Source organism: Ahaetulla prasina, chromosome 15, assembly GCF_028640845.1.
Source record: "Ahaetulla prasina isolate Xishuangbanna chromosome 15, ASM2864084v1, whole genome shotgun sequence".
NCBI lineage: Eukaryota > Metazoa > Chordata > Lepidosauria > Squamata > Colubridae > Ahaetulla > Ahaetulla prasina.
Genome location: NC_080553.1, coordinates 15,313,810 through 15,331,949, shown reverse-complemented (window position 1 = coordinate 15,331,949; position 18,140 = coordinate 15,313,810). Strand labels below are relative to the sequence as shown.

Genomic DNA, 18,140 nt, shown 5'->3' with positions numbered 1-18,140 from the left:
CTTCCTCCTATTTTCCCCACCACCACAACCCTGCGAGGAGGAGTTGGGCTGAGAGAGCATGACTGGGCTGGCTCAAAGTCACCCTGCTCAAAAGTTTTCATGCCTAAAGCAGGACTAGAATTCACCCATCTCCTGGTGATTGGCCCAAAGTCACCCAGCTAGCTTTCATGCCAAAAGTACCGATAAAACTAGAATTCACAGTTTCCTGGTGATTGGCCCAAAGTCCCCCAGCCGTCTTTCATGCCTATAGTACTCATAGAACTAGAATTCACCGTCTCCTGGTGATTGGCCCAAAGTCACCCAGTTGGCTTTCGTGCCTAAGGAGAGACTAGAACTCCCAGTCTCCTGGTGATTGGCCCAAAGTCACCCAGCCAGCATTCATGCCTATAGTACCGATAGAACTAGAATTCAGTCTCCTGGTGATTGGCCCAAAGTCACCCAGTTGGCTTTCATGCCTAAGGAGAGACTAGAACTCACAGTCTCCTGGTGATTGGCCCAAAGTCACCCAGCCAGCATTCATGCCAATATAACTGATAAAACTAGAATTCACCGTCTCCTGGTGATTGGCTCAAAGTCACCCAGCCAGCTTTCATGCCTATAGTACCAATAGAACTAGAATTCACAGTCTCCTGGTGATTGGCTCAAAGTCACCCAGTCGTCTTTCATGCCTATAGTATCAACAGAACTAGAACTCACAGTCTCCTGATGATTGGCCCAAATTCACCCAGCCAGCATTCATGCCAATATAACTGATAAAACTAGAATTCACAGTCTCCTGGTGATTGGCCCAAAATTACCCAGCCAGCTTTCATGCCTATAGTACCAATAGAACTAGAATTCACAGTCTCCTGGTGATTGGCTCAAAGTCCCCCAGCCGTCTTTCATGCCTAAAGTGGCACTAGAATTCACAGTTTCCTGGTGATTGGCTCAAAGTTCCCCAGCTGTCTTTCATGCCTAAGGCAGGACTAGAATTCACAGTCTCCTGGTGATTGGCCCAAAGTCACCCAGTTGGCTTTCATGCCTAAGGAGAGACTAGAACTCCCAGACTCCTGGTGATTGGCCCAAAGTCACCCAGCCAGCTTTCATGCCAACAGTACTGATAGAACTAGAATTCACAGTCTCCTGGTGATTGGCTCAAAGTCCCCCAGCCGTCTTTCATGCCTAAGGCAGCACTAGAACTCACCATCTCCTCCTCCCCCTTTTCTTCTCCTCCTCTCTTCGAACCCCATTCTCTTCTAGCACTGATGTGGCTACCAATTCGGGTCATGAAACGTCTGCAAGAAAGCAACCAAGCTCAGAGAGCACCAAGGACGCCTCTTTACCTTCTAGCCACGGCCTGTTTTTTAGCTGAGGGCACATTTCTCCACAAACCATAGTTTACGAGTGAACTTTTCAGCTGGACTTTCTCTGCTCGTCCTCGAATGAGCCCGAATGAGCCACGATGGAAGCCGTTCCTTGGGCAAAGCCCCCTTCGGCCCCTAACTAACCATATTTTTTCCCCCTTTTGTCTTCTCAGCTCACCTTACAGAGCACCAAGTCCCGGGTGGCCTTCTTCGAAGAACTTTAGGAGAAGCCCACCCCCCCACATCCTCTCCCCGTTGCTCCTGGGACAGCCTTTTCCTTTGGGAGGTGCAGCCATAAACCAAGTTGCATTGCTTCTTCCGAGCCAAGAAATCGCAAGAGTGACTTCCCTCGACGGGCGCGGTGACTCGAGGCCTTCGGTCGCCGGAAGAGTTTCGGCGTGAATCCTTATAGATCTTTATAATCTCCGTAGAGCCGATAATGACCTTTTAGCTTTCTTTCCCCACCTTTTTCTCGCTCTCTCTCTTCCTCTTCCGCGTTTTGTATGGGTTGATGCTCCTACTGCAGGAGTCCGGATTCTGTATTTTTTTTTTTTTAATTCCTTCTCTTGGTACCTCTTCCCCCCACCCTCCGGGTCTGCGAACCTGGCTTTCTGTTCGAGACTCAACGTTCCTTTCTCGAAATCGCCCACAACAGAGTTTGGAGTTTGTGCGCTTTTCCTGGAAAGCGCAGGTCTCTGCTTCCGCGAGCAGAATTGTAAAGTTCTCGCAGATTCTTAACGTGATTCCGGTTTCTTTGAAGGGGTTTTCCTTGATCCTGGAAGCCAAGCGCAGGAGATCGGTTTGGGGCAGTTGGTGACATTCACATTTTTTTTCCTTACCGGTTCTGTGGGCGTTTAAAAGAAAAAAAAGTCTCTGACAATCAGGTGGGATTGTTGGAGCCTTTTAAAAGCATTTTTTCTACAACTCAAAGAGGTTGTAGAAAAAATGCTTTTAAAAGGCTCCAACGATCCCAGCTGAGTTGCCTGATCATCAGGTTTGTTTTTTTTTACTTTTAAAAAAATAAAAAAAATAAAAAGTACATCACCTCTGACGATCACGTGGCTCAGCTGGGCATGTGGGGGTGGGCAGGGATTTTTGCTACCGGTTCTCCGAACCACCTGCCACCATCACTACCGGATCAGGCAATCCGGTCCGAACAGGGAGCATTTCACCCTGTGAAATGGAGGGAGAAAAGTCTCGTCCTATAGGGTGGGTGGGTTGAGCGGCCGGAAGGGGTGAGTAGTGACTGGGCGTTCGTGGGCGGGACCAACCACGGATGGTTTTTACCAGTTCGGCGAACCGATTCAAATTGTCCCGACCAGTTTTCCCGAGCCGGTCTGAGCCGGTTGAATTTCACCCCTGGGTTGGGGAATTCAGGCTTGGTGTATCTCCTCCCCCACCCGGCCCCGCCCCCAAAAGAATCACATTTTGAGGCCTGTCGTTTTAATTTTGGGATGTTGGTAAAGCGAGGATCGAGGGAATTTTAAACGGGCGGATGGAGTTAAAAGGCCTAACATAGGGAACATCCGACCTCGGCAACTTTTAAAGACTGGTGGACTTCAACTCCCAGCATAGCTGGCTAGAGAATTCTGGGAGTTGAAAGTCCCACAGATCTTCAAAAGTCAGACACCCTGCCTGTCCATCCCACAGAGACCATCTTCCTACCCTCTGGATTTTAGGATTTTAAACATTTTGATAGCCCTGGCATGTCTTTTATACATTTTTTTTCTATTCAACTTCGACGGTTGGAAATCCTGCTTTTTCAAAAGTAAACTTGAGCACAATACTGTAATGGCTTCATACTGCCTGGAAATATATATATATCTAAATATATATATATATATATACACAGTATATCTATCTTATCTATCTTATCATGCGGGGTTATACATGCTGTTCTAACTACAGGGAGAATCTTTGCATACAATCTGTTTCTGTTCGGCTTCTTAAGGCCTTTGAACTTCGGTCGTTTTGAAATGTAATGTTTGTACAATACTTCTGCGAGACAATTCTCTCTTTTTATTAAAGTCTCCGCTATTTTTCAAGCTGCCCGGCATTTATCTTTTTCTTTTTAAGGGGGGGAAAAATGTTTGTGGTCTCCCTGCCTCTCTCTTTCTGCCCTTTTTTTTTTGCTTCATACGATTAGCAAGGACGACACTTGGCTTACAACCAGTGGTGAAATCCTCCGCAGGTTGCCACCGGTTCGCTGACCGCGCATGCGTGGGGCGCGCCAGACACACCCCGTGTGCGCATGTGCAGTGTGTGTCACACGCACGCTGCGCACACGGGCATGCACATTGCACACGAAACATGCACTTCGTCTGGAAAAAGGAGCCGTTTGAAGGTAAGTAAAACAGCAATGGGGGGTGGAACAGCTGTGCCGTGTGATACAGATTCGCTAGAAAGCAGGATTTCTAAACTCACTTAGCAAGTTGTCAAGGATGGGCATCCCCTAAGACAGTGATGGCTAACCTTTTTGCCGTCGTGTGCCAGGAGGGGGAGCGGAGGGGGGAGGGTCACACGTGTGCATGCCCGCACCCATAATTCAATGCATGTGTGCGCAATCCACCCTCCCACCCTCCTGGCATGTGATGGCCCAGTAGGCCCGTTTTTCTCTCTCACCGGGTTCCAGAGCCTCTCTATGAGTTTGGGGAGGGCGAAAACAGCCTCCCCTCCTCCCAAGGTCCTCCGGACGCCATAAACAGCCCATTTCCCAACTTCTGGTTGGCTAGGAAGTGATGTTTTCTGCTGTCCCCAACCTCCAGAGACTCCTAGAGAGGCTGTTTTTCACCCTCCCCAGACTCATAGAGAGGCTCTGGAGCCAGGTGAGAGAGAAAAACGGGCCTTCCCCCACCATCCCCCAGGCCCTCCGGAGGCAGGAAACAACCTGTTTCCCTACTTCTGGTGGGCCCAGAAGGCCCGAAAATCCGCTGGCCTTGAAATCCTGGTCTTGTTCCCCGACAGGGCTACTCTTCCTACTGCCCTTTTAATCTCTTCCCCATTTTGATGGAATTCATCTACCAGATTTATGCCTTTTATTGGGCGGGTGGGGGAAAAGCATCACACAAATAGGGGCCGGAATAGCTCTGGCTGGTAAAGCCTGTTATTAAGAACACAAAGCCTGCAATTACTTTAGGTTCGAGCCCGGCCCAAGGTTGACTCAGCCTTCCATCCTTTATAAGGTAGGTAAAATGAGGACCCAGATTGTTGGGGGGGCAATAAGTTGACTTTGTAAAAAATATACAAAATAGAATGAGACTATTGCCTTACACACTGTAAGCCGCCCTGAGTCTTCGGAGAAGGGCGGGATATAAATGTAAACAACAAAAAAAAAAAAAACAAATGGAGGAAGCAGAAAGGAACGACGGCTGAAAAGGACGACAGGGACAGGATTAGCCAACGTCCGTGTGACCCCGTTTAAACCTGGATCGTGTAATGTCCTCATCATGGACTCGTTGAAACTCCCGCTGAGTTCAAACGCCGCCTTGCTTTCCGTCCTGTGTCCTCCGGCTCTCTTTGTCTCCATCCATTCACCCGCCCACCCGCCTCTTATCAGAAGGCTTCAGTGTCAGCCATGTGAGGTTTCGGAATAGCATTAAAAAAAAAACGACGTGGAGATGTTTGTATGAGAAATATATATTTTTTTCCAACTGTTAGAGGTAGCCCTCGACGTACGACCACAATCGAGCCCCAAATTTCTGTCGGTGAGGGAGACCCTTCCTTGACACATTCGTTAATAACAAGACTTATATATTTTTTAAAATTTTATTTGAATATATATCCCGGCCTTCTCCGAAGACTCAGGGCGGCTTACATTGTGTTAAGCAATAGTCTTCATCCTATTTATATATTATATACAAAGTCAACTTTTATTGCCCCCAACAATCTGGGTCCTCATTTTACCTACCTTATAAAGGATGGAAGGCTGAGTCAACCTTGGGCCTGGTGGGACTTGAACTTGCAGTAATTGCAAGCAGCTGTGTTAATAACAGACTGCATTAGTCTGTAGAGTCACCAGAGGCTGTACAGAGAGCTATGCAGCTCTCTCTAAGCGGTTTCCAGACTCAGCCTCTTGCAAACCCCAACAATCTGGGTCCACATTTTACCCACCTCGGAAGGACGGAAGACTGAGTCAACCTTGAGCTGGTCAGGATCGAACTCCTGGCAGGGGGCAGAGTTAGCCTGCAATACTGCTTTCTAACTGCTGCGCTGAAAAAGAAGGAAGGAAGGAAGGAAGGAAGGAAGGAAAATAGCAATAGCATTTAGACTTATATACCGCTTCCCAGTGCTTCCCAGCCCTCTAAGCGGTTTATAGACTCAGCCTATTGCCCCCAACAATCTGGGTCCACATTTTATCCACATCAGAAGGACGGAAGGCTGAGTCAACCATGAGCCAGTCAGAATCTAACTCCTGGCAGTGGGCAGAATTAGCCTGCAATGCTGCTTTCTAACTACTGCACAGGAAGGAAGGAAGGAAGGAAGGAAGGAAGGAAGGAAGGAAGGAAGGAAGGAAAATAGCAATAACACTTAGACCATCGTCACTTTGCATGGTCGTTAAAGGAACAGTTTTAGGCCTACCTGTACTTCTTATTTTTTTTTTTAAAAAAAAAACATTTTATTAGCTATATAGAATAAAGTAACACAAAAGCAAATAGAAGGACACAGCGGGGAGGGGAAGAGGAAAGAAAAACGACGGGGGGAGGGACAAAAAAAAAAGACATGGACTTCCAATTCCCTCTGTTGCAGGCGAATAAAGCAATAATAACATCGAATGTCAACTTTATTCTTTTCCGTAATAATACAAACTAGCTTTTTCTATAGCAACGAATCCAGAGGTGGCATTTGTATTGGTTCTGGCGAACCGGTAGCATAAATCGCAGGTGGGCCTGCCTCTATGTCGTCCTATTTAGACACGTTTTCGAGGCTGGGTGCATGCACAAAAGGCGCACGAGCGAACAAAGCGCCTGCGCTGAAGACTGGGCGCCTGTGTGAACCGGTGGTAAGAATGCTGGAAACCCACTGCTGAACGAATCGATCTCATCGGGGAAAATCCCAAATCTAAAGTTTCATTATTATTATTCTTCCCCGAAAATGCAACAATACCCCTTCCATTCCTCCATATATCTATATATCTATCTATATATCTTTATCTATATCTATATATCTATATCTTCTAATATCTATTGTTTATCTATCATCTTATCTCTAGCTATACACCTCTCCTGTCTGTCTGTCTGTCTGTCTGTCTGTCTGTCGGTCGATCTATCTATCTATCTATCTATCTATCTATCTATCTATCTATCTATCTATCTATCTATCTATCTATCTTCTATCCATCCATCTATCATCTATCTATCTATACATACATACATACATACATACATTATCTATCTCTGTCTATCTGTCCATCTATCTATCTATCTATCTATCTATCTATCTATCTATCTATCTATCTATCTATCTATCTATCTATGTAGGTCTTTGGTTATTCGGATTTTCTCCCACGTAAAATTGGAAGTGTCTTGGCGACGTTTCGACGAAGTCTCATTCGTCATCTTCAGGCTTCAGCTTCGTGCTTCTGGGAGCAATCTCTCTCTCTCTCTCTCTCTCTGTCTCTCTCTCTCTCTCTCTGTCTCTCTCTGTCTCTCTCTCTCTCTTCCTCCTGTCTCATCCTTCCAGGCTTCAGGAACAGGCAGGAGATGGCAAGATTTTCATGAGCCAGCAAAAACGTCGTAAATGGCTCTAATATTTGCACTTTAATGAGCCATGAACGCCTCGGATACAAAAAAAACAAACCCAACAACCCCACCAGCAGCTTCCAGTCTTGTTTGCGCTGCTGCTGCTCCGTGCAAGCCCCAGCCACCCGATTTCCATGTGGGTCATTGAACGAATGCGCCACCGACAACTGGTGTTTATCACCTTCTTCTCTTTTGTGTGTCGACTCCCTTTCCCGACTCCTCTTATCATTCCACTTAAGGTTTGGTTTTTTGGGGTGGGGGTGGGGATGGGAAGAGAGAGAGGGATCTCCGAAGCACATCTGCTCACCTGGGGAATTCAATTCATCCAAAGTGAACAGCTGGACTTTTCCTCTCCTCTGCCGGAGAGATTGAAGATTTTTGAAGCAAGCAACCAAAGCCAAAAATTCACTCGTGTGTGTGTGTGTGGTGTGTATTTGATGCTGGGGAACAATGGGGAGAGGCGAGAGCGATGTGTGTGGGCTTCTGAGGAGAACCAGGAGAAAGAAGAAGAAAAACCTGACCTAATTTCGTGTATAAGCAGCCAGAGAAGAGAGTAGGATCCTGTGAACAAATTTAACACAGGTTTTGCGGTGGGAAGCACACTGCAGTTTGGTCCAGTGCAGGGTTGGCGAACCTTTGGCGTTCTCGCATGCTGGCCCGTGTGCCGGAAGTGGCACGCGAAACCGTCCCGCTCCTCTTGGCGTTCCTGTGCTCAAACACGTGCCGGTCAGCTGGCTGTCGCGCGCACGGTTCCGGCGACCCCCGGAAGAGCGGGGGTCCATTGCGCATGCGCAAGACATCAACCTGGAAGTTCGGGTGCCGGCTCGTGCCTGCGCGATGAACCGCCGCTCTTCCGGGGTCCGCCGGCACCGCGCGCGTGACGGTCAGCTGACCGATGCGCGTTTGAGCACAGGAACGCCAAGAGGAGCCAGCGAGGCCGCGCATTCATTGTGGGACCGTTTTGCGTGCCTCTTCCGGCACGTGTTCCATAAGTTCGCCAACAGTGGTCTAGTGGTTAAGGCGCCAGGCTAGAAACTGGAAGACTGGTGACTTGTAGTCCCGCTTTAGGCAGGCATGAAAGTTGGCTGGGTGACTTTGGGCCAAACAAACAGATGGCGGGTTCTAGTCCCTTAGGCACCAAAGCCAGATGGGTAACTTCAGGCCGATCACCAGGAGATGATGAGTTCTAGTCCTGTCTTAGATATGGAAGCCAGCTGAGTGACTTTGGGCCATACACCAGGAGATGGTGAATTCTAGTCTCACATTAGGCATGAAAGCCAGATGGGTGACTTTGGGCCAATCACCAGGAGACAGTAAGTTCTAGTCCCGTGTTACATAAGATTGTGAGTTTTAGGGATCCTTTATACTCTGGTCCAGCATAGAAGAGAAATAGAAATAGAAATAGAAATAGAATAGAATAGAATAGAAAAAAGGAATAGAAGAGAAGAGGAGAAGGAAGAGGAAGAGGAAGAGGAAGAGGAAGAGGAAGAGGAGGGAAGAAGGAAGGAGAATAGAAAGAATAGAATTAGACTAGAATAGAATAGAATAGAATAGAATGGAATAGAAGAGGAGGAGGAGGAGGAGGAGGAAGAAGGAAGGAGAATAGAATAGAATAGAATAGAATAGAATAGAATAGAATAGAAAAGAAAAAAGAAAAGAAAAGAAGAAAAAAGGAATAGATAGAAAAAAGAAAGAATGGAATGGAATGGAATAGAATAGAAAAGAAAAGAAAAAAGGAACAGAACAGAACAGAACAGAACAGAACAGAACAGAATAGAATAGAATAGAATAGAATGAGGAGGAGGAGGAGGAGGAGGGAAGAAGGAGAATAGAATGGAATGGAATGGAAAAAAGGAATAGAATAGAATAGAATAGAAAAAAATAAATAAAATGGAATAGAATAGAACAGAATAGAATAGAATCTTTATTGCCACTTTAAATGTACATTACAATGAAAATTCGTTGTGTTCAGCTCTCAAAAGATACCCATTATACATATATCCACGTACACGCACATACATTACACAGAGAAACATCACAGTCTAGTTCAAACGTGCACATATCTATGGCAGGAACCCCACCCCCCACCCCCCGAATCCTGCGAGTTGAGAAACCCTGGGGAAATATGGTAGGAGAACTCTCCCCCTGATGATTGAAATCTGCTTCTGAGTTACAGAGATCCAGCAACCGGGGTTCCAAGCTAAACACACACATATGTTATTACAAAGGAACCCGAGAGGATCTTTGGAGCTCTGCCTGTTAATGACATTAATCCTAATTGAGACTGCTGCTGTTCATTTACTCAGCAATTTACACCCTCGGATTAAGCCGAGCCTTTCACAGAGCGGGTTTGAATTCTGGGTAAAGCGAAAACAAATATTTTTCCAGGTTGAATGTGAAAAGAAGGAGACAAGGTGACATTTGCAGGGTATCTGGTTATTATATTTACATTACATTACATTACTTATATTATATTATATTATATTATATTATATTATATTATATTATATTATATTATATTATATTATATTATATTATATTATATTATATTATAATATTAAACAGTAAACACTAAGCAGATTAACAGAGTTGGAAGGGACCTTGCAGATCATCTAGTCTAACCCCCTGCCAATTTTATGTATGTGAGCACATTGTATGTGCAGAGAGCCAGGATGGGTTTTGCACAGTACAGTTAACAAGCCCCCCCCCGCCCTCCCCAAAAGCCTGCAGCTGAGTGGTCCAACAGGTAAAACTCGCATACTTTTCACCTTGAGTTTTTCAGATTTGGTTTTCTGCTGATGGGGATGAGTTCATACTCTGCCATAGGATGCAGATCCATAACACTGGTTAGTTCGGTTCCTGGATGATGTGTGTTTTGTTTAAACAGGGTTGAGCGTTTAGCATGCTCCGTTAACTTGGCTAATTGCATTCTGGGTGAATCCGCTGACATTCATAGACCTGTCTTATAGTCAACGCATTATTATACCATCTGTTCAAAAATGCCCATCGTCTTTCCAAACCTTCATACGCTGTTCTGTCTCCATAAACTCATAAGCCAATGGACAGAATGAAAAACATGCAGAATTTAGATAGTTAAGAATCATTTCCTTTCCTTTCCTTTCCTTTCCTTTCCTTTCCTTTCCTTTCCTTCACTCTCCTCCCTCCCCTCCCTTTCCCTCCCCTCCCATTCCTTTCCTTTCCTGTTCCTTTCCTTCCCTTCCCTTCCCTTCCCTTCCCTTCACTCTCCTCCCTCCCCTCCTTTTCCCTCCCCTCCCCTCCCATTCCTTTCCTTTCCTGTCCCTTTCCCTTTCCTTTTCTTTCCTTCTCTTCCCCTTTCCTTCCCTTCTCTCTCCTCCCTGCCCTCCCTCCTCCCTTCCTCTCCTCCCTCCCTCCCTCCCTCCTCCCATTCCTTTCCTTTCCTGTCCCTTTCCTTTCCTTTTCTTTCCTTCTCTTCCTTCCTTCCTTCTCTCTCCTCCCTGCCTCCCTCCCTTCCCTCCCTTTACTTTCCTTTCCTTCCTTCCTTCCTTCCTTCCCTCTCCTCCTCCCTCCCTCCCTCCCTTCCCCTTTTCTCTTTTCCTTGCCTGCCCTTCCCCGTCCTCCCTTCCCCCCCCTCCCCCCCTCCCTCCCTCCCTCCCTTCCTTCCTTCCTTCCTTCCTTCCCAGTGGTTAAAATGCATTTATTGCAGGCTAATTCTTCCCAGGGCCAGGAGTTAATCCCCTGCCCCACACAATCTTAATTGTTTCTAAATATTGCTGGGAAAAATGGAATCCCTCGTAGTGGCTCCAGCGACTGACATTTTATCCCAGGAGGCAGTAGCTAGTCCCGCCCCCCTCCACCACTCCCTCCCCCCCACCATTTCTCTAATTTCTAGGATGAAAGTGATCCACAGAGGGTTGGGTTGGGTTTGTTTGGGGTTGTTGGGTGTTTTTTTTTTGGTTAAATAAAATTGCTGCCTACTCCATCAAGGGACACTTTTTTTTCATTTTTTTAAGACCAAAAGGTTTTAAATCAGTGAATTTGATTAATTTGTTGCAGCCCATTTAAGCATCCATCAGTCTAGAGACCAATTAGCAAGCTGTGTTGGTTGTTCAGAGGCTTTGTGTGTGTGTGTGTGTGTGTGTGTGTGTGTGTGTGTGTATGAGAGAGAGAGAGAGAGAGAGAGAGAGAGAGAGAGAGAGAGAGAGAGAGAGGCCTCTGTGGCTCAGACTGGTAAGACAGTCTTTTATTAACAGCAGCTGCTTGCAATTACTGCAGGTTCAAGCCCCACCAGGCCCAAGGTTGACTCAGCTTCCATCCTTTATAAGGTAGGTAAAATGAGGACCCAGATTGTTGGGGGCAATAAGTTGACTTTGTATATAATATACAAATGGATGAAGACTATTGCTTGACATAGTGTAAGCTGCCCTGAGTCTTCGGAGAAGGGTGGGATATAAATGCAAATAAATAAAAAAAAGGAAAGGAAGGAAGAAAAAGAAAGAGAGAGAGATATTCCTCCTTCTGCAAAAAGATTGTAAATTATTGAAAGCATTTGTGGAAAAATATAAGCGAAGAATCTGAAGAATTCTGGGAGCTGAAGTCCACAGATTTCAAAGAACAGAAGAAGCCCCTTGGATACGAAGCGAAACGTTTTCAAGGAAAAGGAACCCAAGAAAGTCCAGTTGCTGTTTGGAAAAGCACCTCTGGGACAATCATGGTATAATGGAGCATCTCCATAGACACAGTAATGTATAATGTGTATAATATAATATATAATATAATAGTATAATATAATGCATAATTACACAGTAATGTGTAACGTGGAGCATCTCCATAGACACATAGACACAGATCTCAAACATACTGGCGTACATTTTTTTCATTATAACTTCGAATGGCCAATAAGCAAACGGTTGTTAAGTCGAGGAGTATTCTTTGCTCAGAGGATATTTATCCTAATTACATTCGGCCACCCAACTTAAGTCAGACTCAAACCAGGAGAAGCTTTTGATAAATTCAACCCAGTCTCCTGGTCTTGTATTGGCTATTACTCTAGGGATGAAGTGGCTCAGTGGCTGAGCTTGTCGATCGAAAGGTCGGCAGTTCGGCGGTTCAAATCCCTAGCGCCGCGTAACGGGGTGGGCTCCCATGACTTGTCCCAGCTTCTGCCAACCTAGCAGTTCGAAAGCAGGTAAAAAATGCAAGTAGAAAAAATAGGGACCATCTTTGGTGGGAAGGGAACAGCGTTCCGTGCGCCTTTGGCATTTAATCATGCCGGCCACATGGCCACGGAGACGTCTCCGGACAGCGCTGGCTCTTCGGCTCTGAAATGGAAATGAGCAACGCCCCCTAGAGTCGGGAACGACTAGCTGATCGGGAGGGAACAGAGATTTTACAGTATCCTTCCCCTGCTACAGCCACCAAGCCATGCCCACCAAGCCACACCCACAGAACCGGTAATAAAAATTTTTTGAAACCCACCACTGCTCCAGAGACTCTCCGGAGCCCGGGAAGGGCAAAAACACCCCTCCCATTGTGGTGCAGGAGCCCGACTAGGCCCCTCCCACCATGGCCCCGCCCAGCCAGCAACCAGGCAGAGAACCCCTGGCTAAAATTTTTGAAGCCCGCCCCTGCTTTCGACCCCTTGATGAGAGGAACCGGTTTAAGGCAGGGTGTAAAATCCGCAGCCCTGCTCCCTCCCTCCCTCCCTGCGGGAAAAAAACAAAAAACAAAAACAAAAACAAAAAATTCAAGGTGCATCGTAGTCGCGCGTGGCCAAACTTGCGCCCACGTGTTTCCTTTGGCTATTGTTGCCTATCGATTTCTCCTTGCCCTTGAGGAGCGGCGGAACGCAAACGTCTTTGAAGGATGGAGGTCACGAGATAAAATTCTGCAGGGCTGCCGAGTTGAAAGTCCTCGCCAAGGAGAAAAGCTGCCGCGTGAAACTTTTGCAGGCTCATCAAAGGAAAAGAAAAAAGTTCAGACGTTGGTAAGAGAGATTTCAGAAGTACCGGAAAACAGCCTGGAAGAATCGGGATCAAAACTAAAAACTGCTTTATTTATTTTTTCCAGAAAAAGACAGCCTGGGAAATAGAATCCCACGATTGGAAGCAAAGGTGAAATGTAAAATTTGTTAACTACCGGTTCTGGGGGCGTGGCTTGGTGAGGGTGGGGGTAATGTGACTGGGTGGGTGTGGCCAACTTTTTTTATTTTTTTTTACTTTTAAAAGCATTTTTTCTGCAACCTCTTCTTAAAAGCAAGAAATGCTTTTTTAAAAGGCTCTGACGATCCCAGCTGAGTTGCCTGATCTTCAGAGGGTTTCGTTTTCTTTTAAAAGCTTTTTTTTTTTTTTTTGCCTTTAAAAGACAAAAAAAAAGCCTCTGACGATCAGGCAACTCAGCTGGGATCGTCAGAGGAGCCTTTTAACAGGAGAACAGGAGCCTGTTCCTAACGCACGCGTGAGAAGAGCTGCCAGAAGGCAAGAGCAGGTCAAGCAAAGAGGACGACTAGGGAGTAAGGCCAAGAAATGATTGGCCCCTCCCAATAAGGCTTAAAAGACCAGCAACGGCGTTTGGGCTCTTTGCCGGAAAACAACGTTGATAGCCTGGCTCCTTGTCTTGCTGCATTTATTTCTTGTCGGCGTCTTCTGCTTTTTGAACTTTTGCCAAGAAAAGCCTTTGGCAGTTTGCCTAATTAGACCAAGGTTGGTGATAAGACTGAAGAATTGGTTGGGAAGAATTTGCTTTGATTTAGTTTGGACTACGCTGAGAACGAGTTCATTCTCAGCTGTTCTAATTTTTTGTTGTTGTTGTTTACATTTATATCCCGCCCTTCTCCGAAGACTCAGGGTGGCTTACAGTGTATAAGGCAATAGTCTCATTCTATTTGTATATATATATATATATATTAATATATATATATATATATATATATATATATATATATATATATATATATATATATATATATATATATATATATATATATATATATATATATATATATATATATATATATATATATATATATATATATATATTTTACAAAGTCAACTTATTGCCCCCCCAACAATCTGGGTCCTCATTTTACCTACCTTATAAAGGGTGGAAGGCTGAGTCAACCTTGGGCCGGGCTTGAACCTGCAGTAATTGCAGGCTACTGTGTTCTAATAACAGGCTTCTTAACAGCCTGAGCTATTCCGGCCCTTTTAATAAAGTTTGTTTGTTTTTAAACTGACTGAGTTTACTACTACCTACTTGGGCCTGGGTCACAATACTCCTGGAGAGGTGAGCCCTCATCATTGGAGGTCTTCAAGCCAAGGTTGGACATCAGAAGTGAGATTCAGCCGGTTCAGGACAGTTCAGGCAAACCGGCAGTGGCCGGGCACAATCCCGTCCTATTTTGCTGTGTTTTTGATGCCGCACCCATGTGCGGATGGCGCTCGAGAGCGAATTGCCGTGTTGTTTGACATCGCGTGTATTTGCGGATGGTGCACACGAGGGAATTGCCACATTGTGTGACGCCGCACGCATGCACGCACATTGATTTCCGGTGCTGGGTGAACTGATAGCTACAATATGTGACGCCCACCTCTGTTGGACATCCAAAGATCCTGGAAAGTCAAGGATCCCAATGATTCTACGCCAAGAGAAAGTCATTTGCTCACAACCTCCCACGGGCTGAAGATTCAGCCATCACCAGGCTCATAAATGAGGCAAGACCGAAAATAGAGATTCCTAGCTTACAGCTCCCGGCTTTCAACCAGTTCTTTAAAATTTACACACAGGCCTTTTCTCTTTCATCCCACCTTATTAATTCGGTTCCAGGCGGCTGCCGATCAGGAGACTGGGGTCTTCTTCTCATCTTGCGAGCCCGAAGATGGATCGCTCCATTTCTCGCGGATAATGGCGGGCGAAGTTTGATAAATGAGCTTCCAGCCATCCCTAGCAGCTGAAGGGAGGGCGAAAAGTCATGCTGTGGTTGTCTACTTTGAAAAATGGGAAGGACAGATCTGAAACTCCCGAATGTGTCGAGCTGCCAACTCTCCTCTTCTACCGAAAGCCGAATAAAGCGATGGGGCCAGAGCAGCAGATGGCTTCATTTGAAGGCCACGAACCTTGGTTAATAGCTAATAAAGGCTCTTTCCTATGGAGAAAAAAAAATGTGGTTTTTGATTAGAGGACAGAAGACCTTCCTCCATATTATGTTCAAGATTATTGCTGTCCGCACATTGGTTGGAACCAGCTGTTCCCATGCAGAGAATAAAAACGGAAACCATCTTCTTACATGCTACCTCTTGGTGGGCTTGGTGGTAAACAGGGAAGCTTTGATATGATTCATTTTTTAAAAAAATTTAATCAAACAACTTAGTAGTAATATACTGGATATATGGGGACAGATGGGGACTGCAGCCAAGAAATTAAAAGACGCTTGCTCCTGGGGAGGAAAGCCATGGTAAACCTAGACAGCATACTAAAAAGCAGAGACATCACCCTGCCAACAAAAGTGCGTATAGTCAAGGCTCTGGTTTTCCCAGTTGCAATGTATGGCTGTGAAAGTTGGACCATAAGGAAGGCTGAGCGCCAAAGAATGGAGGCCTTTGAACTCTGGTGCTGGAGAAAACTCCTGTGAGTCCCTTGGACTGCGAGGCGATCCAACCGGTTGGTCCTAGAGGAGATCAACCCTGACTGCTCTTTAGAAGGCCAGATCCTGAAGAGGAAACTCAAATGCTTTGGCCACCTAAGGAGAAGGAAGGACACCCTGGAGAAGAGCCGAATGCTGGGAACGATGGAAGGCAAAAGAAGAAGGGAATGGCGAAGAACGAGGTGGCTGGATGGAGTCATTGAAGCAGTTGGTGTAAACTTAAATGGACTCCAGAGGATGGTAGAGGACAGGAAGGCCTGGAGGAACGTGGTCCATGGGGTTATTTGAATCCCACCACAGAACGTAAGCCAAAATCTTCTGCCTTTTTTTTGCAATTCTACCACATTGTGCATATTGTCCATATCCCCAACATAAATTTGAAATACTTTCATACGATCTAGATAATGTTTCTGGAGTCACTTATCAGCAATACATCAATTTATATAAACCTTATTTTAACATAACCTGGTGGCAATTTTGATCCCTTCAACCACGTGTTCTACCACTGTTCCAGCAATATGTTGTAACCATGGTTCTTAGTCCATTTTTTATCTTTTATCTTCTTTCACTTTATTTTATTTATTTTATTTGTCACAACAGTATATATAAGCATAAGCATGAAATAACTATATGATATATAAGCATATATATAAGCATAAGTATGTAATACCTATACGAAAACTTGTTCTTTCGCAGTTTTAGGTTTCAACAAGAGCTTATACATTTTTGCAATTATGTGTTCATTGACGATATATTAATCAATTATTAATCGAACTTATATAACTCCCCATCTGTACCAAAGACTCTGGGTTGCTCAGAAACAATTAAAAAACAGTATTAAAATAAAAGCAATCCAACACAGCAAAGCAAAGCAAAAAGCAATAAAAGCCAAACCAAATCATAAAACAATAATTATTTATTAATCACATTTAATTATACAATATACAATTCTAGTTCTGGCTGCATTGCTTTCTTTTTTATTTTCTTTTTGTCTTTCCTTTTTGTGTTTATAATTATAAAATTATAAAAATAATTGCTACCAACCTGCCTTCCATTGAGGACCTGTATACTGCACGAATCAAGAAGAGGGCCGTGAAAATATTTACAGATCCCTCACATCCTGGACATAAACTGTTTCAACTCCTACCCTCAAAACGACGCTATAGAGCACTGCACAAGAACAGTTTTTTCCCGAAGGCCATCACTCTGCTAAACAAATAATTCCCTGAACACTGTCAAACTGTTTACTAAATCTGCACTACTATTAATCTTCTCATCGTTCCCATCACCAATCTCCTTCCACTTATGACTGTATGACTGTAACTTTGTTGCTGGCAATCCTTATGATTTATATTGATATATTGACCATCAGTTGTGTTGTAAATGTTGTACCTTGATGAACGTATCTTTTCTTTTATGTACACTGAGAGCATATGCACCAAGACAAATTCCTTGTGTGTCCAATCACACTTGGCCAATAAAAAATTCTATTCTATTCTATTCTATTCTATTCTATTCTATTCTATTCTATTCTATTCTATTCTATTCTATTTGTTAAATAAGTAAAAGTCCTCAAGAAGAACGGGCACAGTGGAATAGGTGTGGACAAAACTCCAGATGATAGTTCAATGTCTATCGAGAATCTCCAGGTCATGGTTTTCCCAAAGGTCCTTTTTCAAAAGGCAGCTGGTCTTTCTTTCTTTCTTTCTTTCTTTCTTTCTTTCTTTCTTTCTTTCTTTCTTTCTTTCTTTCTTCCTTCCTTCCTTCCTTCCTTCCTTCCTTCCTTCCTTCCTTCCTTCCTTCCTTCCTTGAAGACGTCTCGCTTCTCACTTAAGAAGCTTCTTCAGTTCTGACTGCAGAATGGAAGGATTTATATTCCTTGCAGTCCTCTGGTCATTAGTCCACTCTTTCTGAGAGTTGTTGAGGCCACTTGGGAGGTTTAACTGTGCCCTGAACAGTACAAATGGATGTGGAGCCTTCTTGGAACTGCTGAAAGGATTGTGTTGTAGGCGGGAGAGAGGTGTTGTCATATCCAGAGGTGGTATTCAGCCGGTTTGCACTGGTTCGCCCGAGCCGGTAGTGGTATCTTGAGCCTGTCTTCTTCTGGCAGTGTTGGCTATTCCTACCAGTCTTGGTGTCATCTGCAAATTTGATGAGTTCCCCATCTATCTCCTCGTCCAAGTCATCAATGAAGATGTTGAAGAGTAAGAGAGAAATAATACAAGTAAGGAAAGAGAAACATACACACTCAGTAAAATACATATTTAAAAAAATCCCTGAGCTTTTAATCAATATTTTTAAAGTCGGAACACGTTCTGGTGATTAACTCTTTCTCCAATATTGATATAAAAAACGAGGAAGTATTTCAGGTAGCAAATGCATTTCCGTTTGTTTGTAGTGTTAACTTAGATGTGGCGTTCTTGTGTTCTTGTTATTATT

The 18,140-nt window shown here is 44.6% G+C and overlaps 1 protein-coding gene across 6 annotated transcripts in view; it reads left to right on the top strand.

Moving 5' to 3' along the window:
* The window catches only part of NF2 (NF2, moesin-ezrin-radixin like (MERLIN) tumor suppressor), an 81,368-nt gene extending 78,604 nt beyond the window's left edge, over positions 1–2,764 (top strand). For all 6 annotated transcript variants that reach the window (XM_058158400.1, XM_058158403.1, XM_058158398.1 and 3 more), the window contains one exon: positions 1,517–2,764. In XM_058158400.1, the coding sequence (XP_058014383.1) occupies positions 1,517–1,567 (51 nt within the window). In that variant the 3' untranslated portion in view covers positions 1,568–2,764. The remainder of the gene's footprint in view (positions 1–1,516) is intronic.
* The last annotated feature ends 15,376 nt before the right edge of the window (positions 2,765–18,140 follow it).